General features: G+C 43.4%; 1 protein-coding gene across 2 annotated transcripts in view; it reads right to left on the bottom strand.

Moving 5' to 3' along the window:
- Positions 1 to 26,944, bottom strand: part of nos1apa (nitric oxide synthase 1 (neuronal) adaptor protein a) — a 259,466-nt gene that overhangs the window by 106,997 nt on the left and 125,525 nt on the right. For both annotated transcript variants that reach the window (XM_034080930.1, XM_034080931.1), the window contains exon 5: positions 2,648 to 2,756. In XM_034080930.1, coding sequence (XP_033936821.1) covers positions 2,648 to 2,756 — 109 coding nt within the window. The remainder of the gene's footprint in view (positions 1 to 2,647; positions 2,757 to 26,944) is intronic.

Here is a 26,944-nt window from a genome sequence, read left to right as displayed (position 1 = left end):
GAGAACGTACGTTTGGACTGACAGTTTGATCAACCAATCATATATTGATTAATGGGCGTATTCTTTCAGAGTTTCCCTCGGTTCCAGGGTATTCTAGAAAGCCCGCTAGTTAACTGGCTCGGGACAGATGATCTATGAATGCGACGAAGCAATTCATGCCGTTTTATTGTTTCTAACGTTGAAATGACAAGTGCAACAGGTGAAGATGAAGTTGTTGCGGAATTGTTGTGAGTACCCTTTTCAAGACGACAATTCAGTGAACAGACGGACATTATAATGCCTCAGAGGAGGGGGGGGGGTGTGTGTGTGTGTCTACAGAAGGTCCAGCTGTGTTAGACACTGTTCGCCACTGTTCAAATATAGTGTAAAAGGGGTTTGTATTGTAGCTGGAGAACAAACCACGGTATTTTTCAAACAGATTGGCGATTGAAAGGGCAGAAAGAGACAAATACACCTCTGAGCATCAGTTGGAATAAGAATAGAAAATAAATAACAAGTCACTTGTGAAAGCAAGCCGGAGGCTAAGCATAGAACATACAGATTGAATGGGAACAGCTTTCTGTTTCAGTGTCAAGTACACAATGATATACTTCTGATAACAGGCAATCTGATGCTCTAGGTATTATTCTTTACAAAATGTGTATAGAAATGGCATTTAGCCATACAATCTAACCACTGCAGAGTATACATGCTGAAAGAAATTGGCTTCAAACTCTGAGTTTCATTCCCTGTCAAGCAACACTGTGGGGACTTTTAAAGCATTTAATTATTCCTATTAGGGGCAAAAACGATGTTAAAAGTAAACAATATATTTGATGGCTTAATTGTTTTTATCTCTTTTCATATAGCCATAATTGAAAGAAAGATGAAAACACTCAATATAATTACTTTTATAGTTATTTTGCTGTACCCGTTATACTGTTTCCATAGTGCTCGGTGCTCTGTCAGCAGTTAATCACCCATGCAATAGAAATCCATCCATCTTCACCCGCTTATCCGTGGTCGGGTCGCGGGGGTAGCAGTTCCAGCAGAGAGCCCCAAACTTTCTTTTCCCTGGGCGAGATCAACCTGACTGGGGGATCCCAAGGCGCTCCCAGGCCAGCGAAGAGATATAATCCCTCCACCTGGTCCTAGGTCTACCCCTCGGTCTCTTCCCAGCTGGACGTGCCTGGAACACCTCCCTAGAGAGGCGCCCAGGTGGCATCCTAACTAGGTGCCCGAAGCACCTCAACTGGCTCCTTTCAACGCGAAGGAAGAGCGGTTCAACTCCGAGTCCCTCCCAGATGACTGAACTTCTCACCTTATCCCTAAGGGAGACACCAGCCACCCTGCGGAGAAAACCCATCTCGGCCGCTTGTATCCGCGATCTCGTTCTTTCGGTCAATAGAAATCCAGTTTTTCTAGCTGGGTCTAACAAAAATATATTCTAATTTGAAATATGGTTTCCATACTAATAACTGATATTAGAAGGTTATCCAGATGTAGACAACATTTAATGAGATTTGAACTGTCAAATATGAGGGTGATCTCTTTAAAAAGAAAATAAATCTTGCCCATAAATCCCCCGCAGGGTCCTTCCATCTATGAGCTCACATACACACACACACACAGGATTTCAGCTTAATGGCCTCTAATGGTCGTGGTTGCCGCAGAGCATGTTTGGTATGTGTCACTTTCCAGTTTATCTTCGGAACAGGATGTGGATGTGTGTGTGTGTGTGTGTGTGTGTGTGTGTGTGTGTGTGTGTGTGTGTGTGTGTGTGTGTGTGTGTGTGTGTGTGTGTGTGTGTGTGTGTGTGTGTGTGTTGATATGACCGTCTCTCTGTAACAGATAATGAGGCAGTGTGGGCTTCACCCTGGGAAACTGGTAGCACTAACTTTGTCACATTGCTGGACTGTTTTGACACACTCTGCCCGGCTCAGCTCTGCGGCAACACTTCCACCCCAAATGGGTTTCCAAGCGATCCCTCAGACCTCAACAATGACAAGCCTGTGTCGCCGGGCGGAATTATTGCTGCCCACCAGCCGTGTGTTTTTATTGGAGGTTGTCGGTCGGTGTGTGACTCAGACAGATGATTTAAAAGAGGAGAAGGAATTGCTTTAAAGAATACATGACTAATAGCCAGTAAAATACAGAGGTTTGATGACTTATTTATTGCAACTCATGCAGAAACCCAAACACTAAAGTCCATCACTTTGTCTCATAAAATGTTAATGTAGCAAAAATCCAATTTATTTTATGTGTTCACACCGTCTTTAATCCATAATAAAGCCAATAACAATGAGATTTATCAGTTTTATTTTATAATAAAATGAAGTATATTTTTTGTTATGTCAACAAAATAACCAACAACAGTGTGATTTACTAACTCAAAAACGTATTTAACACGAGAGCAGCGTGGAAATTGTTGAGTTTTTCTAGATAAACTGGATGTGTGCCACATTTTCAAAATAAGTTGGAAATTGGTTAATAATTCTTAAATGTTTAAGAGAGTTTGTATAGGGTATAAAAGGCAGTTCAAAGCTCTACTTTCACACATGGAAGCCCCCCAACTGCAGTGGAGCTGGTCTCCTGTCCACACATTTTCAGAGGTATTTTATAACTTAAAAGTCTGAAACTTTTAAAACATGCCCGCTGCTTTTCTTACCTTCTTCTTTGACTTGAAAACGTTGCAGCGGAAAACATTACTCTGTCCGTCTCTGGCGATGTAGCTGAAAATCTTCAGATCCTGCGAGTCATGAGACACGTAGAATATCCTGAAAGATAAAATAAAATAGGTCAGAAGATTTTAAAAAAAGGAATGTGAATAAGATGCAGAACATAATCGAAGCCTGGCAGCGTTCCTTAAATGAATCCTCAGATGCAGAACAGGCACCCATTTCTCTGGGGTTTCAAAGTGACAACGATAAATACAATTTTAAGCTTTTTTTTAATCTAAAAGGCATAAGAACGAAATCAGGCTCAAAAAAGGAGTGAATACATCAAATAAAGAGAAGTGAGTTTTGAATACAATTAACTGGCAGGTGCTGACTTCCTCATAATTTCTTTGAGATTCAGTGACAGACATTGAAAGTCAACTTTTGTTCAAAGTAAAAAAAAAAAAGACCTCCAGTGACAACGGTGACAAGGAGACAGAGGAGGTAATAGGGATGCACGATATTGGTTTTTTGAAACCGATACCGATACAGATAACTTCCTGCTTCTCAAGACTGATACCGATACCGATAACCGATAATAAAAAAAGATTTACGCCACTAATTATTTTAACGCGATTAACGCATGTGTATTTTTTTTCCTTGGCCGCCCCGTAGTTTCAGAGCGCATCGAGTTTAAAATACTATCTACAAGCTGATGCTGACAGCCCCGCTCCTGCCGCCCGCTTGTGGCAGACCACACTTCCACGCTCACCGGCAGGCACCGACTGGCCATCTGGAGGGTGTGTGTATGTGTGGCCCGAGCGAGCGAGAGAGAGACCTTACGTGCATTGTTGTTGTTAGCATATGGTGCTAGCTAGCTGCGCTAACGGATATAAGGAGCTGTTTAAATGAAAACAGAGGAGCGACATTTCGCCACAACTGCGCCGAGCACTTGACTTTATGCAGGAAGCCAGACAGTGGGACATTGTACGAGAAGTCAGCACACTCAGCACGGATAGTGCACAACATGATTGCAGCGTCCAGGCAGCTCTGGTTCGAGTATATGCCTTGAGTTGCACATAGCTCCAACGCGCGTGCACACACACACACACACACACACACACACACACGCACGCGGCGATGTTTCAGGTGACTGATCAAGTTCGAAGTATTAGGGAGCGCTGGATTTGTGAAGAACTCCCCTCTTCCTAAAACCACTAATACCACAGTACTGGCAAAACGGGAGGAGCCGAGTGAAAAACAAGCGCCCCTCATCCCAATCCACCCACACCGCAGTATTCTTTTCTTTTTTTTACCCAAAAAATATATTGTATATTATCGGGTTTATCGGGATGACGTCATAATTCCTAATATCGGACCGATAATTATCGTGCATCCCTAAATATAATCACAACACAAATATCCTGTGTGCGGCTGAAGGGGGAAACTAAGATAGAGACAATAATAGAGTTCTGCTGGCAGCCAGAGAGTGTGCAGCCTCAGCAAACAGACGAACAATATGAAGAAATGAGTTTTCTATTATATCTTCTTTTCTGTTATATTTGTTAATACATTATTCATTAATGTCAGCACAGCACAGTACACTTCCAGGAGGTTGGATATTGTTTAAAGGGAAATGGAAACACTTTTCAAACTGCTTTCCATGCGACAATATTACCATTAGGAAATGTATTTATCTAGTCTATTTCCAATGTAAACGATCGAGATACGCAAATTTACTTTTTGAAATACGTGCCTAATGACCATGGGCGCTTCCATTGCTCCGGGACTTTTCCAGTGACGTCACTGATTGGGTACGGCTTCCTGGGCCAAAGCTCAATAACAAACAACATGGCGTGCAATGCACCAGTAGTTTACATTACAAGAAAACGGTCGTCGTCAGGAGTTTATTGTATTGCCCCAGGCTGCACAAATGGATTTTATACAAAGAAGGAAGAAGTACATTTCCATAGGCTGCCACTAAAGGATGAGAAGCTGCTCAAAGTCCAGTCTGGATGCCTGGTTCAATACAAAACATTGGATTTGAAGCCAGGATCTGTTCCCACAATATTCGATTTCTCAACGTATGCAGTCGGGAACACCGACCGTCCCAGCACGTCGGCCGCGCAAGACAATGACAGTGTCAACAAACGTGAAGTTCGAGCCACCAAACGAGTTGCTTCAGCTGCCGAGAGAGAGGTAAATATTGCAGCACTACCAGATTACTAGCTCACACATGTATTTACTGACACAGTGTGACCTTATTAATTAACGCAATCGCGTCCAAACTAAATGGTAGCTATTATTATGACGCACAATAGAGAATTGGGGGTGTTCTATAGCTCAACTAATTAAACTGGCATACACACGCTCATCTGTCGAAAACAGCCCTAAAAAGGCTAGTATTGCTATTGATGGATGGTATTGCAGGACCCAGAGCACAGAGCGGACAGCAGATAACGGAATTGCAGTTGTATTGCTTATAGACACAGCCCCATTGGATATTAACCTATGGATTAACTACATCATCGTTTTTATCGTTGTAATGCCATTGAAGACCAGTTTAGACCAGACAATGAGGAAGGTAAGCCGTTAGCCTGGCGTATGTTAGTACCTAGCGCCACTTGTTTTGATGTACGTTTTTGTGGATAACCTCGCGAGTTTGTATCTTCCAGTGTTGAGGTGGGCACCGTTAGATTCTGTGTCTCCTTGCGATCATAAACGATGTGTTGGATGTGCGGCTAGGATAAGTAATAAGGGAGCTATCGGTGCAGTAATAGGTTAGCATTTTCGCTCGGGGCTAATTTAGAGGCTCACTGTTAGCATTGTGTTTTTTTAATTTTTTTATTCCGGATCGTATGCCACTCTATTCGACCGAATCGGTTCATAAGCATAGGCCATGGGATGCCTGGTAACTGTAGATGCTTCCACATCAATGTCATCTCCCGACGAATAGTCAAATTCATCGTTCAAAACGTCGATCTCATTGCAAAATTCCTCCATCGCTGCCATATCTGCTACATTGTGTTGACTTTCGGTGGAGCGAAAACACAGCCAGTGACGTCACCATTTGGGACTCCCCTAATGGCGGCGGCCTGGTCCCGGAATTCCCCACCCGGCTGGCGGATAATTAATTTTCTTTTGGCGAGTAATATCATATACAATAAATATTACGATCAATATCCATTGTAAAATGAATAAACTACCGGAATATTATAACTGTAATTGGTGTTTCCTTTCCCCTTTAAGAAGCATTGTGCTTCCTCATCTGATTTGAAGTTTAAGTTTCCATTTGTGCATCTAGTGAGAGTTCACTTTCAATATTTATACAATCTTTCCCCGAACCCTAGCCTCAACATAACCATAAAATCACATTTTAATTTGCATCACAGCCTGGAGTGGATTCTGGTCTTTAATTGTTTAGTAGACTAAAAGAGTACACACCAACCTTGGTGATTTTATGTTCCTGATTCCAATTAGTTATTTTTAGTTTGAGATCGGGTTGATAAGAAACCATACACATAGCCTAATGTTTCTACCGTGTTTCCCCAGCATAATTCTAAAAGAGTTTCTGAAAATGTTTGTTCAATTAAAATAAACATTTGAAGCTTGCAAAACGATCTTATTTGCATACTGTTCTCTGTTAATGCAAATGCTCAAATCAAAATAATCAACATGTAGCTTGTGCGCCGTATAATCAAGTTATAATTATGAGACTTGCAGACTACATCACAAATTCACACAACAGCCATAAAGACAGCAGCCTAATGGAACAGTATTTCAAATCTTCACTGTAATGACCTTAATCTCATTCATTCATTTACATGTTGTGGTTGTAAACAACAATATTTTTAATTGTGCAACCTATGTGCTTTCTCAAGATCATTATGAATCCTTGATGCTTTTATATATATTACAAGTGACTGAAGACCTCATCACTACATTGGAATGAGGGATTTAATGAGTGAAGAAGAAAACAAGTCCACAGCTTGTTATAAACATTGATAAATAAGAAAAAGCTTCATTGTTATGTGTTTTGGCTTTCCACAAAACCTTAATAATTACTACAAGCTGTTACCTCTTAACAATGAACACTGCATTTCCTTTTTGTTTTTCAATGTTGTTCAAAATAAAGGTTAATGAGTTGTTGGTGTTTGTTAATATAATTAAACTGGAAATATCAACTGGTAAAAGAAGAAACAGAACGATACCTCAGGCAGAGCTTTCTAATTGGCCAATTACCTCCATATTAAAGGACTTGGTGGTTTTCGGTAATTTATCACAGTGAGAAAAGGGAAAACCACACATTAGTTGTCCATCCATCCATCTTCTCCCGCTTATCCATGGTCGGGTCGCGGGGGTAGCAGTTCCAGCAGAGAGCCCCAAACTTTCTTTTCCCTGGCGACATCAACCAGCTCTGACTGGGGGATCCCAAGGCGCTCCCAGGCCAGCGAAGAGATATAATCCCTCCACCTGGTCCTAGGTCTACCCCTTGGTCTCTTCCCAGCTGGACGTGCCTGGAACACCTCCCTAGGGAGGCGCCCAGGTGGCATCCTAACTAGGTGCCCGAACCACCTCAACTGGCTTCTTTCGACGCGAAGGAGGAGCGGCTCAACTCCGAGTCCCTCCCTGATGACCGAACTTCTCACCTTATCTCTAAGGGAGACACCAGCCACCCGGCGGAGGAAACCCATCTCGGCCGCTTGTATCCGCGATCTCGTTCTTTCGGTCATGACCCATCCTTCATGACCATAGGTGAGGGTAGGAACGAAAATGGCCCGGTAGACAGAGAGCTTTGCCTTCCGGCTCAGCTCCCTTTTCGTCACAACGGTGCGGTAAAGCGACTGCAATACCGCTCCCGCTGCTCCGATTCTCCGGCCCATCTCACGCTCCATTGATCCCTCACTCGAGAACAAGACCCCGAGATACTTGAACTCCTTCACTTGGGGTAAGGACTCATTCCCTACTTGGAGTGGACAGTCCATCGGTTTCCTGCTGAGAACCATGGCCTCAGATTTGGAGGTGCTGATCCTCATCCCAGCCGCTTCACACTCGGTTGCGAACCGATCCAGTGAGTGCTGAAGGTCGCAGACCGATGAAGCCATCAGAACCACATCATCTGCAAAAAGCAGTGGTGCAATCCTTAGTCCACCGAACTGCAGACCCCCCCCCCCACGACTACGCCTCGAAATCCGATCCATGTATATTACAAACAGGATTGGTGACAAAGCGCAGCCCTGGCGGAGGCCAACCCTCACCGGAAATGGGTCCGACTTACTGCCGAGGACCCGGACACAGCTCTCGCTTTGGGAGTACAGAGATTGGATGGCCCTGAGTAGAGACCCCCTCACCCCATACTCCCGCAGCACCTCCCACAGTAACTCCCTGGGAACCCGGTCATACGCCTTCTCCAAGTCTACAAAACACATGTAGACCGGATAAGCGTACTCCCAGGCCCCCTCCAGGATCCTTGCGAGAGTAAAAAGCTGATCCGTCGTTCCACGACCAGGACGGAATCCGCATTGTTCCTCCTCAATCTGAGGTTCGACAATCGGCCTGGTTCCTTTCGAGTACCTTGGAGTAAACTTTCCCGGGGAGGCTGAGTAGTGTGATGCCTCTGTAATTGGCACACACCCTCTGATCCCCCTTTTTGAAAAGGGGGACCGCCACCCCGGTCTGCCACTCCTTCGGTACCGTTTCCGACTTCCACGCAACGTTGATGAGACGTGTCAACCATGACAGTCCCTCAACACCCAGAGCCTTCAGCTTTTCCGGGCGGATCTCATCCACCCCCGGGGCTTTGCCACTGTGGAGTTGTTTGACGACCTCAGTGACCTCCCCCCGGGAGATTGGCGTTGATCCCCCGTCATACTCCAGCTCTGCCTCTAACATAGAGGGCGGAGTTGTCGGGTTCAGGAGTTCCTCAAAGTGTTCCTTCCAACGTCCCAACACTCCATCAGTTGAGGTCAACAACGTCCCATCCTTACTGTACACAGCTTGGATGGTTCCCTGCTTCCCCCTCCTGAGGTGTCGGACAGTATTCCAGAACAACTTTGGTGCCGCCCGAAAGTCCTTCTCCATGTCTTCTCCGAACTTCTCCCACACCCGCTGCTTTGCCTCGGCCACGGATGAGGCTGCTGCCCTTCGGGCCTGTCGGTACCTTGCAACTGCTTCGGGAGTCCCCCGGGATAACAAATCCCTGAAGGCCTCCTTCTTCAGTCGGACGGCTTCCCTGACCACCGGTGTCCACCAGGAGGTTCGAGGGTTACCGCCCCTTGAGGCACCTAAGACCTTGAGACCACAGCTCCCCACCGCGGCTTCAGCAATAGAGGCTTTGAACACCGACCACTCTGGTTCAATGTCCCCAACCTCCACAGGAATGCCCGAAAAGCTCCGCCGGAGGTGTGAGTTGAAGGCCTCCTGAACTTGGGCCTCCTCCAGACGTTCCCAGTTCACCCGAACTACACGTTTGGGCTTACCAGGTCTATCCAGAGGCTTCCCCCGCCACTCGACCCAACTCACCACCAGATGGTGATCAGTTGACAACTCCGCCCCTCTCTTTACCCGAGTGTCCAAAACATACGGCCTCAGGTCCGATGATACGATAACGAAATCGATCATGGACCTTCTGCCTAGGGTGCTCTGGTACCACGTACACTTATGAGCATCCTTATGTTCGAACATGGTGTTTGTTATGGCCAATCCATGACTAGCACAGAAGTCCAGTAACAAACCACCACTCCGGTTCAGATCAGGGGGGCCATTCCTCCCAATCACGCCCCTCCAAGTGTCTCCATCATTGCCCACATGTGCGTTGAAGTCTCCCAGCAAGACTAAGGAGTCCCCTTCAGGAGCCCCATACAGGACTCTTTCCAGGGTCTCCAAGAAGGCCGAATACTCTGAACTGCTGTTGGGTGCATAAGCACACACAACAGTCAGAGTTTTCCCCCCCATAACCCGCAGGCGTAGGGAGGCGACCCTCTCGTCCACTGGGGTAAACTCCAACAACGAAGCACCTAACCGGGGACTTGTGAGTATCCCCACACCCGCCCGGCGCCTCACACCTTGAGCAACTCCGGAGAAGAATAGAGTCCAACCCCTATCCAGAAGTAAGGTTCCAGAGCCGACGCTGTGCGTAGAGGTGAGCCCAACCAGATCCAACTGGTACCGCTCCACCTCCCGCACAAGCTCCGGCTCCTTCCCCCCCAGAGAGGTGACGTTCCACGTCCCCAAAGCCAGCTTCTGTCGCCCGGGTCTGGTCCGTCGAGACCCTCCGCTTTCACTGCCACCCGTCTGGCAGCGCACCCGACCCCATCGATGTTTCCCGTAGGTGGTGGGCCCGCGGGACAGAGAAGCGGAGGTGTTGCCCACGTTGCCTTTTCGGGCTGGGCCCGGCCGGGCTCCGTGGCAAGCCCGGCCACCAGACGCTCGCCGACGAGTCCTCCTTCTGGGCCTGGCTCCAGAAGGGGACCCCGGGCTTCCTCCGGGCCGGGTATCCTCACTTCTTGTTTTTCCTTTCATGAGGTCTTTTGAACCAATCTTTGTCTGGCCCCTTGCCTGAGACCAATTTGCCATGGGAGACCCTACCAGGAACACAAGGTTCCAGACAACACAGCCCCCAGGTTCATCAGGGCACACAAACCTCTCTACCACGGTAAGGTGCTGGTTCTTCAGAGAGGTCACATTAGTTGTAAACTATGCAAATGTTGTTTCTGTTCAAATGTGTGCTAGGGTGTGTTTGTGTGCATGTGAGTTTGGTATGTGCCGGTTTGTGTGTTATCAGAGGTCTCTTCTATACACTCAGTGACATTTCTGTGGTATTTCTGTTGCCCTTTACTGTAGGAGCCACACTGGCTGAGGTCTTGTGGTAAAGAAGACGCTGTCTTTCTCGACCCTGCTTCAGACTTTCAAAATACCAGACACAGCTATCTGCGGTGACTCATACAATCCCTAACACACACACTTACACACACTGCTGCTGCAAAACTATAAGAAGAATATATATGTGCTTGTTTTTGCCAGATTGCCTTTGGCAACCAGCTATTGGCCTTTGATTGACATCATGGTCAACAACTTTAAAAATGTGAATAATAAGGACAGTTTACAGCAAAATGTCCACCCCTAAATATATGTTTTCAAAGAGTTATTTAAATATTGCTGATGTAAGTGCTGTCTCAGCAGAATCAGGACAGATTGGAGGTCAAAGAGATGATAGACAGAGTGATGTTGGGGTCACTTGAAGCCAAAAAACCAACACTGATTCTGAAGGGCCAACAGTGGAGGGTATCAGCACAAAGGCCCAGAACACTAGGGTTGAAACTCGGTTCCAGATGAGAACCGACAAGAAAATGCCGGGTACCGAGTGGTACCCATACAAAATACACAATTACGGTTCTGCTTAACGGTTCCTAAACGCGGTAGACCCTGTATTTCACGGGTCCGTCTGCGCCACTGTGACCCGGTGGAATACAGGGTAAGGGCGGACTGGCCATCTGTGTGTTCTGGAGAATCACAGAACGGCCGGTCGTCAGCGGGCCGGTCGTCAGCGGGCCGGTCGTCAGCAGGCCGTTGATGGCCGGCACCACCCTTAATTTTTTTAAACTGCATCATGTAAGTTGCGCTGACAGGCGACAGAGGTCCACAGTTGCCCAGCAGCCAGGCTCCCCCCGCCCTCCCGTAGATAGTTCACGAGCTCAGTCACTTCATAACACCAAAGATGGATCGCGGTAAACGCTCTAAAGTGAGGCTCCACTACACTAAAAAAGAAAAAGACAAGGCACAGTGTAATGCCTGTTAATAGCTTGCCACAGGCATAGCTCAGTTAAAATAAAGCACAGCTATTGTGCAATACATTTGTATTGCATGTATATTTTTTATTTGTAACAATGTCAGTTACAGCTTAAAAGAATAAAGATATTTTTGTTATCTAAACGTTTGAACTCTTTCTTTTACAATTTTGGAATCGAAACGGGGAATCGATAAGAACCGGAATCGATAAGCAGAACCAGAATCGATACATTTCAAACGATACCCATCCCTACAGAACAGCAACATCAACCAGCAAGAAACCAGTTATTTTTTAACCTAATTTGAAGGCGTATATTTGTATTTTGTGCCTCTACTGTGACCTGTCACCATACTTTAATGGTCAGAAAGGTCTTTTTTTTTCTCATACAGCCTGTGATGCAGCACCTCTTTTCACCCTCTGCCTGAAACCAGAGCCCAGTCTGCTCTGATTGGTTAGCTGGCCGGCTCTGTTGTGATTGGTCAACCACTTAAAGATGCGCCGCTCCTTAGCCTATCACGTCAAATGCGATGGAGTGCAAGCCAATAAAAGAGTGAGTGTTATTAGGGATGTCCCGATCACCTTTTTTTGCTCCCGATCCGATTCCGATCATTTGATTTTGACAATCTGCCGATACCGATTTTTCCCGATCCGATCTTTATGCAATGCATTAAGAGAAAAAAAAGGTAACAGATAACTGCTGGTCATCCAACGCGATGAATTCAGCTATCTTGGCTGTTATTGTTTGGCCTTTTCACTGTTCTGGGGCAGTTTGTCTTTCCTTTTAAAAGTCTCTGAAAGTGTCGGTTGTTTCAGTGCCGTTACCTGAGTGGCCGCTGTGTACTCGCCGTGTTGTTGTTGGTGTTTGTTTCTCAGGTGGCGTATTAGATTGGTCGTGTTGAACGTAGGTCTGTTCTTTCCACCACGCGGAACCTCTGCCTTGCAAACATTGCATCTGGCTGTTACACTGCCTTCGCTTTCAATTTTATAATACTTCCAAACTCCTGACATTTTCTCTGTCCCGACTCCCGAGTCACCAGCTGAACGTAGCCTCTCGTTAGCTTACTGCTACGATTAGACACTGCGCCCACTCTGTTGCCAGATTTCAGAGAAATAAGCAACCAGGTCTATGAAAACAAGCCCAAAGAAAGCAACACATACATGATGTTGTGTAATTTTAAACCAAAACTAAGTCCTCAGGATGACTTTAAGACGTAAACATGGTCATTTTTGTTTTGTAACATTAAAAAAAAAATGTTATAAAAAAAAAAAGATCCCGATCCCCGATTTTTTTCTCCCGATCCCCGATTTTTTGAAAATCACGTGATCGGCTCCGATCCCCGATCACGTGATCGGATCGGGACATCTCTAAGTGTTATATAGTGATGTCACTATGTTACCGAAGTAAACAAAAGACTCCAATGGAGGTGTTTCAGGCAACGGGGGAGTGTGTGCATCCACATGCACAAAACCTAACACACTACAGGAAAAGGAAATCCCCAAGAAGTATAATAAGGCTGAATAAGATTTTAATTCTGTAATGTATCAGATAAAACCCAAACTATAAATAGTTTTGTTTGGTTATTGAAATCAAGCTTTTACTATTGTATTTCAATGTGTTATTGTTAAGTTGCTGTACAACTGCATAGCACCTTAATTACTCATGATATAAATTCAGCCTTGCCACCACTTTTTAAGTTAGAGTTAGCATCAATAGTTAAATCCATGACAATGTGCTTATCACAGCTAATGAGCAGCTCAGAAACGTTAAGTTATTTCTGAAAAAAGGCGGCATTATGCACCCAGATGTCAGTGAGGTTAGACATTATGCTGCGGGTTAATGAGGTTAGCAGAAACATTGCGGTATGTGTCTATGTCAACAAACACAGATGGCTTGCAGGGTCTCTATTATCGAGTCATGTCATCTACTGAAGGGAAATTGGACCGCTCCCATCCGGCTGTAGAAACCTTTAAGTTATCTCCCCCTTTCAACTCTTCCTCTAACACAACCCTCAGACCCTGAGTCTCTGTGATAAAAAGTAATGTCCCCATAGACCTCTTTCTTTGATATCTAGAGTAGGGGGCAGGGTGGGATTTTCACGGCGGCCATGACGGCCATGGCCGTCGTAGCCCCTCGGTCTGGCCGTTATGCCCCACAAATAATTGTACGTCCTACGGCCACCATGGCCTTTGGGCCCCTCACACTGTTAAAAGTTGCTTTAAAAGCGTCAGAACAGTGGTTTCTGAACTGCATTATGCTGCGTTCACAACGGACACGATGCGAATATTCGCATTGCTCTAACCGCTGGAGTTTCACCGCGGCTGTCAGCTGTGTTTACTCCTGTCATTCAAACAGGACGCGCTGGAGAGGGGGCGGGGCTTATATCCATGTAAATACTGTGGTGGAAACCAACTACGACCAAATTAACCTATGTTACCGTGATTTAATTGTAATACACGTTTCAAAATGATGCCGAAGTAACTAAATACTGATAACGGTTAGTAAAAACCATGCTTTAATGCTTTGACAAGTGTGCAGACAAGACGGCATGCAAAACCTTTTAAAATGCGCGTTTTGTGAATGGAGATTGGATCGATCAGGCTAAACTAACGTTGTAGCTGCTCCATCCACACTCACAACAACGTCCTAAAGACAGAATTAAAGCAGCGACTGTATTCGTCAGGACAGAGACAGTCTGTGGTTTGTACTTGTTTAACTTTTGTCTAGTTTCTGAACAGATATGAGGAGCAGTGAGGAGTTGATTAAAGACACGCACACACGCGCACACACACACACACACACACACACACACACACACACACACACACACACACACACACACACACACACACACACACACACACACACACACACACACACACACACACACACACACACACACACACACACACACACACACACACACACACACACACACACACACACACACACACACACACACACACACACACACACACACACACACACACACACACACACACACACACACACACTTTTGCATTTCAAAGTATTGCTTGTTCATACAGTTGGATGTTGGAGCTTCACTGTGCACTGCTGAATGATGTATGTGCAGAGTTTGACCCTTGAAGGCTTTTTCTTCTGCTCTGAAATGGAATATATTTGTTACATATTAATAGAATTTTAGATTTTTAGATTTCATTTCGGATTTGTGAATGGGAGAAGTAGTAGATGGAAAACAAACCAAACACTAATTATTCAAAGTAAAGTATTTCATTTTATATACGGTAATACTAAGGAGGCATAGGCCTATATGATGATACGATTATTGATTGATTGATTTTTGTTATTAGAAAGTGAAGTTATTTATTTGTAAGCTCCAAATCCGAATTTTTTCAAGCCTGGTAGGGGGAAAGGTCTCATGTTCTGGTGAAAAAGAACTGCATCTTATTCAAACCTTGTAGGCAATGATACAAAAAAAGAAGGCTACCACGCTGCCAGACAAGTAAGGCCCAGCCAAGAGAGAGTAAGAGTGAGCTTAGCTGACTGGCTTAGCAGACAAATCCCCAAACAGCACAGTGATGAAAGCTCAGATACATCTCCATCATCTTCCCCACCGGAGAAATGCCAAACATCGAGGTGAAGAGGCATCGGATGGATCAGATCTCAGAATACTAAAGCCAGGCTCAACATAAAAGCCCCCTAAAATAGTAAAGGGTGAAATAAATCAGACAGCATGTACGGTATTTCACGGAGGAGTTGCTCTTCCTGTTTAAGGTTCTAATCTACAGCATTTTCAAATGAATGAGTCGGTAGAGTTGAACAGAATATATGTTTAACCTGACGCACTCTTCCGTTCTTGTGTTTTTTCTCTTCTTTTGTGTTGTTCAGGTGGTATTGATCTGTCCAATTCCCCAATATTTAGAGGAAGGCTGGAGAAAAAGAAGGCTTTTATTTTTTTGTCCTTAGCAAACAGTCCTTTGACAGCCTTTGTTTAGTTTTGCTGCTCTTTGTTTTGTCGTTTTTTTTGTTGGTTTCTTTGAGGATGGAAGTCCTAGGGCCCAACAGTCCTCTGTCCTTTGTTCCTTTTGGTCAGTTCTCTAGACTTTCACTGTTTTGATTAAAATAAAAGGTATATATTTGAAGGAGAACAAGGTTCGGAGATCTGATCAAAGGTTTGGACATAACGGTTTAATTTGATCCTTGAGGCCATAACAATCCTTCAATGCAAGCAGAAATGAATCAGTAATCTTTTAATCTGTGGGAAGAAATTAGGAATTCAGCACTGATATAGCCGATCACAAAACAGAACTTGTTGCTAAGCCATAAAAGGAAGAATGGTTCTTTAAAGGTCCCATGTCATGCTTTTCTGGTTATTACCTGTCCCCTTCTGTGTTATGAAGGTTTTTCTGCATGTAAACGGTCTGCAGAGTCACAAACCCTCAAAGTACACCCTGTAGCGAGTAAAACTCTAACACAGAAAATACCTCCCCAAAACGCCTCGTTGGAGATACGTCATTGTCCATTTGATTCTTCCGGGTACGCATGATGTCATGTTGTGCCCGGAACGAAATGGACCAATCCGTGGAGCCGTTATGTTCGCGGAGCCGTTACGTTAAGCCCCCGCTGATTGGGAGGGTGGGGGCTGGAGCTACAACGAGCCGTTAAAGGCAGAGAGTGAAATTCAGTGAATACACGTAGTTTACAGAGATGCTGTATGAGAAACCAATGTGAGTTTGGAAAATTGCACAATATAAATCTATTCTAGTAGACCTCAACAATAGAATTATGATCAGTGGAAATGGCCGTGACATGGGACCTTTAAAAGTGCAAGGAGTCAGACATAACTAAAAACTACTAAATATCTTCTCACCCTGGAGCAATCAATATCAATTCATTTACATTTTAGATGATCTAGATCAGAGAGACTTTGTGGACCAATCTAAAAATGAGATATGAATTCAATAAAAATCTACATTCTTGGCAACTGTGAATGATTTCACATCAGCGCCTCAGCATGAAAATGTGCCTCTCTGTTGACTCATCATTCTGCAGAAACATTTAAGAGTTCTAACAGTGAAAAGATGGAGAGGCAAAGTTTCTTCACCAGAAGTCAAATCAATAGATTGAGGGAAATGTCAGACACCTGTGAAGGTTCTAATGATTATTCATGTTATCACACAATGGAGACATCAAAGGTAAGTAAGTGTTTCTATAGTGTTTGATAACTTAGTTTGTACAGAGAATTAAGCACACCGGGGTCACGTTCACTGCATTTTGGGACATTACAACGGCCTTCTGGGGCAGTTTGTACTAAACAGTTAACAGCTAACACTAGGGAGATATTTTATAGGCTGATTCCAGCTGTTCTTAGTCTCCTTAATGTGGCAATTAGCCGTGTTGTAAGGTATTAAAGTACATTTACTCAAGTACGGTACATAAGTACGATTTTGGGGTACTTGTACTTAACATTTTCAACATCAAGCAACTTTATATGTTCACCCCACTACATTTTAGAAGCCAATATTTCACTTTTTACTTACACTTATAAAATGAGTTCCTAGTTACTTCAAAATAATAATCCTAGAATGTAATACATATGCATCTAAAATGGGCCAATAGTACACACAATCAGTACTTTAGGGCTTAACAAGCATGTCACTATTCCCTACTTCATTTCTGACATACAATGTTAATTAAGGTTGCTTTTAAGCCGTTGTGACTGTCGCCCAGTAATCATTTATAGTGAAACGTTATCATGTAGAAAAGACTGCAGAGTTTGGTGATGTGACGGAGACAAATAAAAACTGTTTGAAAGCCTGGAAAAGCGTGAGTAAAACAGAGTGATGGACAATCAAAGTCAACAAGTGTGTGAAGGACTACAAGGGAATATCTAAAAGGAGAGAGGTAGAGAGAAAAGGGCGAGACGGCTGCAGCAAAGCAGATGATTCATGACTCATCGGTGAGTTGAAGTTCAGCAATGCATTAAGAGTTTGACAAATTGACGGTTTCCTAAAATGCACCTGCTGCATTCTCGGGGAAAACTGCTGGAAAAGTGCACAAATAAACCAATGTTTGAAATCAACATACGTGAAATGGAGATATTATTTATTATTTATTCAACTAAACAAGACTCTCAATAGCCATGTACACACAGGTTGCTAATAAGCCCTTCTTGTTAACAGTCTGTGTCTATCGTGCGGAAGGCTGTGAGGTGAAGTCTGAGTAATGAAGTGGGCTTGTTTTAGACGGCCCCTCTCATTTTCCTTTGATACATGGCTGCCTGTGAAACACAACCGCTATAAATCAGAGGCTTAGAGGCAATGCAGCACACACAGCATCGACAATCACACACTTAGAGAGAATCAATACAATAAGGCACCTGTGCCAGATCAGGCTGTACTGTAGATATGTCTATGTGAGTGGGCCTATTTTAAGCAGGAGCATCATGTTCGGTAATAACAGCCAAATACATCTGCATTAATAGTCTCCCAGCATTTGGTGTCTTCTTATTGGATATCTACAAGTGCTCCAGTTTCAGCTGCAGGAACATGAAACTTACACGGGTATACAGTAGCAGAGTGTCACCCTGAAAATATTGACTCCTGGATCAATTTCTTGAAGGAGTCTTGAAACACACCATTTCAGCTTGTTTCTGTCTACAACTGAATGATATCCTCAACTGAATCATTATTCATTTTCATAATGCTTGCAAATGTGGTCCAACTAAGGGCGGAGCTTAATTATGTCTCATAGGATAAGTTGGATTTTGATGATAACGAAATTGAATTTGCATGAACGAATAGGTTTAAGGGACAGGTTAAGCATCACAACGTTGAAGTTACAGACTTTAAGATAGGAAGCTTTTGACCAGAAATGATAGCATGAGGTTAATTGCTGTTATTATATGAGAATACAGAGCAAGGATGTGACTTATCTGCATTTCCTTCCCTTTATTTGAGGGAGTGCATTAAGGTGGAACGTTTTAATAGGGATCAAACACAGTGTTTAAAGCACATATTTACTTTACAACGCCACGTCTTGAGATGTAAGTGGCTGGCTGTATGATATGGCTTAGTAATTTCACATTGTTCAGTGCACTTTAACCCAATGTGTTAGAACATGGTGTAAAACAAAAAAACTGAAAAGAACACAACATTAGTTGTGTTCCCCTCTTAAATCAGACTCCCATTTGTTTTCACTTGTGTGAAGTCAAACACTATGTGCTTTCTGTTTTAGAACAGATATAAACAATAATTTTTACTTTGTGAGATTTTGTCAGTCCCCATGTGACGTGACATATACTCTACCTATGGCCCAGTGTGCGGAAAGAACCTGGAAGGTTCTTCAGGATTTATTGTTCCAATTGTAGAAGTTTAGTGTTGTTTTTCATGTGAAAGAAAGATGTGACATTGGCCAGGCTGAATGCTGTCCAGAAACCAAAATGATTTTGAACTACATCCGCGAAGACGCTGAAAGCCGAAACTGCTGATCAATCGTTAAAGGTAAATGTTCGCTGTGTTAGAATAATGAGAATAAAAGAGCAGGTTTTGTGGAAATGTGTCGGGTTCGTACAGCTTTTCCAATGAAAAAACAAAGTGCAAATATGTGTTGTAATTTTCAAGGATATTAACATACCATTACTCATCCCAGTTTTTTTTTTGGAGGAGGAGGAGGAGGAACCGTCACTGTCTATCACTGTCGCCGACTGTCACTTCTAAACAGTCTATTAGTATTTTTCTACTGTTGAATATGTTTTACATTTTGACAGCAACAACAAAGAGCCTGTCAGCAACCGACTACCGAGCTTCAAGTTTATCTTTGTCTTTTCCAAATGTAACGTCCCTTCAAAGCGTTTTTACTACAAGTCAGCATTCGCCCATTCTCACATTGGCAGAGGCTGCCATACAAGGTGCCACCTGCTCAGGAAACTAACAGGGGCTGGATTCGAACCCCAACACCACCTCACAGCCACAGTTAACCCAAACTCAGTTAAATGCGTCTTGGCCCATAACCGCAACAGCTGCAGTCTTTAAATGGTGTCATCACCTTAAACAAAATAACCATTAAATAGATTACATGAAGCCTTTTAACACTGTCACACTAAAACCACTCGAGAGTTCAGCAAGCAAAACACTAACAAGTCCTAGTCTGGCTCCAGAACAGATTTGGCTTCCTCAAGATAAACCAGACTTAATTACACAGCATACTGATCAGGCATTATGTTGATTAAAAGTCACTATAAAAGGCAGGGTGAAAAGGTAGACGTTCATTATGAGAAAAGCTGTTGTGTCAGCTCAAACTCTGCATGCCCACATGAAGAAAACCCATGAAATTATACAGCTTTAGAAACTCAGAAGGCAACACATCAAAAGTGACTTACCGTAAGCATCTAGCAACAAGGTAATTTCCTCCTGCACTGGTTACAGTCAAGGTGAGAAAGTAGCAGCTCTGCATCATTTATATTCTTTGATGCATTATTTATAAAAAAAAGTTAGGTGCACCGGTTAATGCATGTACTGTATATGAACATAATTTGGGGTCTCTATGGAAGTGAAGTCACAAGGCCAATATCTCATGCCATGCAATAAACTGAGTCCTGTTGACACAAATAACACAATTCATCACTTTCTCTTACAAAACCTCAAAGAGGGTTAAAAATGAATGCGGTATTCTGCTACAGGGCTGTGGACCTTCGAGGAAGGTTGTTTAGTTGGTCATATGCTTACGTTGTGTGGATATGTGCAATAGAGATGGACATTGTAGCTGCAGGATCCAGAAAAGAAAATGGTGCAGACAAATGTGACAAAGCTTATATAAATATTGTTTAAGAATAAGAATGTACCTACATTAAAAACATATATATATCTCTCTTCCAAATAAATTGCCCTCATTAATATTTGAAAGCAGCACAAGACCTGGGAAGCATTCATTGGTCACATTTCTGTGAAAAACTGCAGTGTGAGAAAAAGTTTTTAGAGAGTACTTGTCCATGGACAAGTGAGTTTGGCAATTTACTTGTCCGAATAAATGTTTCACTTGTCCAGAATGGACAAAAATTGGGGCCACTGGAATCTTCTTCTTCGCCATCGTATTTTACACTTTCCCACGGTTTTTACAACACCGCTAACGTAAGTGAGCGGTAAGATTTTACTGTATCACACATAGGGTTGGGTATCGTTTGGATTCCGGTTCTGCTTTTCGATTCTGGTTATTTTCGGTTCTCGATTCCGGTTCTTTGAGATGGTAAAAATAAGTCCCATGACAAACTGGGAGAAAAATATATTTATGAAAACATTAAGTCAAATCTGTATTCCTATTTACAAATCACTTCATACTGTTTAATTTCTTACGGTTATTGAATACAATTATATAAAAATAATCTCTGCATTGTTTAGTTAGTTCTAAGTGGTGCAGTTTGAGAATGTACAATTGGCCCAGTATCCAGGTTGTTACACTGCAACCTGCCTGTGAGACACAGTCCAACCACACATGTCCAACACATAGGCCTAATAATAATACATTATTATTATCTCAAAAAGAGAGATGCTAACAAATAATCTAGGAAGTTTAACCACTTGGATTAAACCAAAGGTGACAATCTCGGTGTCATCCTGGACTCAGATTTGAACTTCAACGCCCATTTAAACAAAGTGACCAAAATAGCTTTCTTTCATCTCAGAAACATAGCGAAGGTAAGACCATTCATAAATCACAATGATGCAGAGAAGCTAATTCATGCTTCATCTAGCCGACTAGACACTGCAATGCACTATTCACTGGTCTCCCCAAGAAAGCTATTGGAAGACTCCAGCTCATTCAAAACTCAGCAGCTAGACTACTAACAAATACCAAAAGGAGGGAACACATTAGTCCTGTCTTAGCTACTCTACACTGGCTTCCTGTAACTTTTAGAATTAATTTTAAGGTGCTTCTCCTCACATACAAAGCTCTAAATGGACAAGGACCCAGCTACATTGCTGACTCTCTAATAAACTACACACCCGCCAGAACACTGCGATCATCAGATGCAGGTATATTAGAGATCACCAGAAAGAGTCATAAGAAGATCGGTGATGCAGCTTTTGTAATCTACACCCCAAAACTGTGGAACACGTTACCCAACAATATTAGGGAAGCCAATACATTAGGCATTTTTAAAAGGCATCTCTTTACCAAAGCATTTTACTGATTTTACACTATTATACTGCACTATTCTCTGTGATTGACATTGCACTATTTCTCTATGTTTTATTCCCCATGTTTTTATTTTTAATTATTTTATCCCACTTTATGCTTTGCTCTTGCTGCTTGTTTTACACTGATTTCATTTTATTTAATTTGTTACTGATGTAAAGCACTTTGAACTGCAATCCCCTGTATGAAAGGTGCTATACAAATAAAGTTATTATTATTATTATTAATATTATTATTATATTTATAGCCTATAGGCCTAGCACTTTTCTACAACTCAAAGACGCTTGCACGGTTAGAGGGCATAACCTCCTTTAGTGGTGCCAAGGCAAAATCAAGAGTTGCTCCTACTGCCATATACAGGCAGTAGCCTTGATATACGCCCTTTGGGCACCCCCAGGGTACAGCAACTTCGACGTGCCGTACTCCTGAATGTCAAAGCGTGCCAGCTGGGCAGGCTGATTGAAGTGGGTTTTTGGAAGGACCCCGGGCAGGAATGCCACATTTGCCCAAAGGGCAACGCCTGAGAGTCCCACCTCGGGAATGTATTGTTTATGGAGAGGACATGCAACTCCCCGACTCGCTTCCCTGAGGCTATGGCAAGCAGAAATGCTGCCTTCGTGGGCAGCCACCTAAGCCCCGCCTGGGCCAGGGGCTCAAAGGGAGGAGATGATAGGGCATCCGGCAGCAGGGGCAGGTCCCAAGCCGGAGCCCTTGGGGTGCTAGGGGGACGCTGCCATAAAGCCCTTCTCATAAAGAGGGACACCAACCTGTGGCACCCCGCCGTGGCGCCGTCGACCCGAACATGTCGGGAAGAAATTGCAGCCACATAAATTCAGAGTGGAGTGAGAACGTCCACTATCTAGAAGGGACTGTTGTCTAAGCAACAACGTACATGCTGTCCCCAAGGAACACACACATTTTTGCCCCCCAGTTGGGGTAGAAAGTGCGTGAGTTCAAGCTGCACAGCCCGAAGCTCTAGCACGTTGACCTGGCGCGCACTCTCCTGGGCAGACCGCTGACCCTGAACGGTCCTGCCCTGCCGCACTGCACCCCACCCTGAGAGACATGCACCTATGGTGATGGTCTCCTGGCGGGGATGGGATGGCGCCCACGGGCACGCCCACCAGGAGATAGGCCCTGCCCCTCCAGCGTGACAGAGAGTGGAGGCAATGCAGCCTCTACCAGGAGCGGGGGCGAGAACACTTCCTTCACTGGTTGAGTTAGAGACGAATGCCAGATGCAGCGTAACCGGGAGTGAGTGCGGGAACACAGCCTTCACCAGCTACCTGCTGAATGGGAAGAGTAGAGCGGTGCTACTACTCGCCGAACAGAAAAAGGGATGTAGCTACATCCGCATTACCGGCAGAGGGAGCGGGAGCGAGAGCACTGCCTTCACCTAGCTGGGAAAAAAATAGAAGCAAGACGCAAGACGTTAGCCGAGCGGCTGCTGCTAACGATCAAGCGAGATCAAGTCAAATAACACACATGTTTAAGACCAGATAACTAGCTTCTAAAGAAGAGAACAGCACAGAGCCGTAGTTACAGCAGTAACCATGGCCAGTGCTCACACGGCATATAACCGTAGTTACAGTAGTAACTATGGCCAGTACTTACACGGCTTAGAACCGTAGTTACAGTCGTAACTATGGCCAGAACTTACACAGCCTATAGCCGTAGTTACAGTAGTAACTCTGGCCAGTACTTGCACAGCTTGGAACCGTAGTTACAGTAGTAACTATGGCCAGTACTTACATGGCTTAGAACCGTAGTTACAGTAGTAACTACGTAACTACTGCATGCAACATACAGTACAAAGTTAATAAATGATATGATGTGAGGTATTTTGTACTCAGAACATGTGCTGTTGTTCTACCCCTCCAAGGTCTTTATGCTCCCAGTCTTCCAGCAATGAAATTGTGGGTGGCCACAAGTGAGTGCAAGTGTGCACACTATGTGGACTTTAGAGATAATAAAGATTTTGTGTGTGACTTTTTAAAATTGGATGTTTGCCTTGTGTGTATGTGGATGTTGTGTTAGCCTATAACATTGCGAGCACGGATGAAAAAAAAGTGTTCCGGCTGCCAGTTCGATGAGTGTGGGTGGGTTTATGCGCCTGATCCGTGGGATTCTGATACACTCCTGACCGAGTTGGTCTGCTGCTTTTGCTTTTTGCTTTTGCTTTTTGGCTACGGCTCTCTGGCAGGTGGAATCTCGATTACACATATGCCCACATCTTGTCTGTGTGTGTTAGGCAGAAAGATCTACAACTGAAAATATTAAGTGAAAACATGGAAGGGAATACAACTTTTCTTCCCTGGCTGAATATTTCCACCCACCTCAACTGCTGTAACAGTGTTGAGGTGTAACAGATGCACAGTGTTTAGAGCATTACTTACAGCAGGGACCAACACTCCTTAGTAATGATTGATGTTATTGTTAGGGAAAGTGAGCTTTGCATTAACTGGTTCATATGGAGACACATGAGAAAGCTGCACACTCATAACTCTGAAGTGTTCATTTATTTTAACTTATGATATAGGAAAAGTCTCACTTGCAGTGCCTCAATACTTCATCACTGAACTATCATCTTAATACATGGGTTTTACTTTGCTTTGACAGTGTGATATCCAGGCTTATAGATGACACAAAAGTCACTAAAACAAGGATTTTACAGTTAAAATGGGAGCTTGCAAGAGTAACAATTGTTTTCTACTGGACTGGTAGCATGAATGGAATCACTATCCCTTTGGCATGGACATGGGAACTTGTTACAATCCTTAGCGCTTGATAGAGTATTGAAGGAATTTGTAATTGCCTGAATTAATTGAACTTGTATCAAGACTCTCCAACGGACTTATAGGCCCTTGATAGCAGCTACACAGATTCACTGACAACTTCAGTTCAGATTAAAGTGGCAGAAAAAGTCACATCACTGCATTGATGATTTGAATGTGACGGACAAAATAACTACTTACTGAGCAATATTCATTATGTGCACTGTGATAAAGGAAATCAAATATTTGTCAAAACCTGATTTAAAGATCCGTATCTGATATTGGTTCATCTGATGACTCGTGACCACACTATGTTTCTGTAGATGTGCAGATGAATTCCCTACCATGGAAAATTGGATTTGATCTCTGAAGTGATGTATGGCCGCATGAACCTTTTCTGCAGCAGATTTGGTCTTAAATTGCTGAAGATCATTTTGCTCACTCTAATGGAAAATATACAAAAATAACAGTACATGGGGGGTGTATTCAATCACCCGGTGCAGCGTGTCACTATTTAAATGAGAGTCAGGCTTTAACTCTATTAAAAAAAATCATTTTCCAGGACATTTCCAATGACAGTAATAATATGTTCCTTATTGTAGCCTAATTAAAAAAAAAGTAGGAGACACTTCAGACATTATGGGCCATTAGGGCGGCCGCATAATCCCCGAAACAGGTGCAGTTCATATGAACGTGCCAAAGACGTGCATGAACATACATCTGAGTACTTTATAATATTAGCATATTAAACTACAATTTTTTACTGCAGCATTCCTGACCTCTCAGCAAATGTCATGAAAAAAAGGTTTGAATACATTTGTGAGCTACTACTACATTAGTAGAGACCTGTTGAGTGCAAGGTACAGTTAAAAATAGTTCCGTAAATGATGGCCAATCAAATGTTCTTTTGACCATAATACAAGCTGACTGTGAGAAGTGTTTGATTGAGTATTAAGTTGTTGCAAATTTCTGTTATTGTGTACAACTATGTTTACTCATGGGTTGCAAGTGGCGGAAAATTACCTAATTTGCCGGTACATTCAAGATGGTTGATTAAAAGAAAAGGTTTTTCTTTCGCGAAAATAGCACCATGATTTTTTTTAATGTGAAGTTGGTTGGAAAAGGCATATCCACCAGTGGAGCAGAAACTATTGGGAACTACAGATTTAGAGCACAGTTTTTTTATATTGACCACGATGTCTGAAAGTAAGCCCTTTTTCACCTCTCACTGCACAAGCTTGAGTTATCACAGGGTCAACACCATGATCAACAACAGTTCCACTCTTTAGAAGTGACGCAAGTACTAAGATTGGCAGTTGTTTGATGGCAGTAACAGCTGTAAGCATTTGATTCCAGCTCTTCTTGTGCTGTTTGTCACTTTAAGAAGAGGGACACAAGTTTGCAACGTGACTACATGGCCGTTTGAAAGCCACTGCAATTCTCTCCATCAGCATCATCTTAGAATTGTTTTCTTGTAGTAGTCAGATGGGAACGGAATAGTAACATCCTGTAAAGCTACAGCAGCAGTAGACCTGTCTCCTCTGATTCTGATTTTATATTTTTGGAGCAGTGGTGCCAACAGTCAACATGTACAATTCTGTATTATTTACTTTTATAATGTACAAGAGGCTTGTTTTATAGAACTGTACATACATCATTCAAGTATGTGCACACTGTGTGGAGCGTCTGTGTGTACATGATTCTGAGAAGCACTTATTGGATGTTATCACGCATAGTTAATATTTGCACATAGGGTTTTAGACCCTCAGAGTGAAGATATTATGTTGGCTGTATCTCAATTTAGAATCTTTTATCTGCTGTTTGTTGAAGGCTTGTGAAAGACAGAAAATGAATTATTTGTGCAACCAACAAACTCTCTGAAAACCAGCTTTTGGGCATTTTTTGGTATGTTCTACTGACTACAAGGGCAAACAAGATACATTTCTAACAGCATTACACAAAACAAATTGACATATTTTCATGAATCTTTGAGGAAGGTGTAGCTTGGGCTAAGGAATAACCAATTACTTTTTCAATTAACAGGGTGTATGAATACATTGCGAAATAGGGGCATTTGTGCTGCATTCATGTTTTTGGAGAACATTTGAAAGCCCACTGAAGTGGGAACAACAACTTGTAAAGAGCAATATGTTGTTATAACTCTTTGAGCAATAAAATACAACACATCTTCTTCAAATTGTCTATGTAGTTTCCAAATTAGATCTTAAAGCTCACATAAGGTAGTGGGATGTATGGCTTCCTTATTTGGGAAATGGGACCATCCATGAAGCTTGCTAATGCGAGTGCAATTATAATGTATTGTCTAATGCAGCGTTTTTCAAAGTGTGAGGCGCGCCTCCCTGGGGGGTCGCCAGAGAGCTTCAGGGGAGGCGCAGCGTGAGAAAAAAAATAACGCTGTCTGTGGAGACCGAGTTCCCCCACCTCGCCAAAAAGGCTGGACAAGTGCTCATTCCCTTCACCTCCACACAGGGGCAGACTGGCCATCTGTGTGTTCTGGAGAATCACAGAACAGCGGGCCGTTGACGGCCGGCTCGGTTCGCTGACGGCTGGC

The sequence above is a fragment of the Pseudochaenichthys georgianus genome, chromosome 4 (assembly GCF_902827115.2).
Source record: "Pseudochaenichthys georgianus chromosome 4, fPseGeo1.2, whole genome shotgun sequence".
Lineage (NCBI taxonomy): Eukaryota > Metazoa > Chordata > Actinopteri > Perciformes > Channichthyidae > Pseudochaenichthys > Pseudochaenichthys georgianus.
This window is presented reverse-complemented; position numbering and strand designations above follow the sequence as displayed.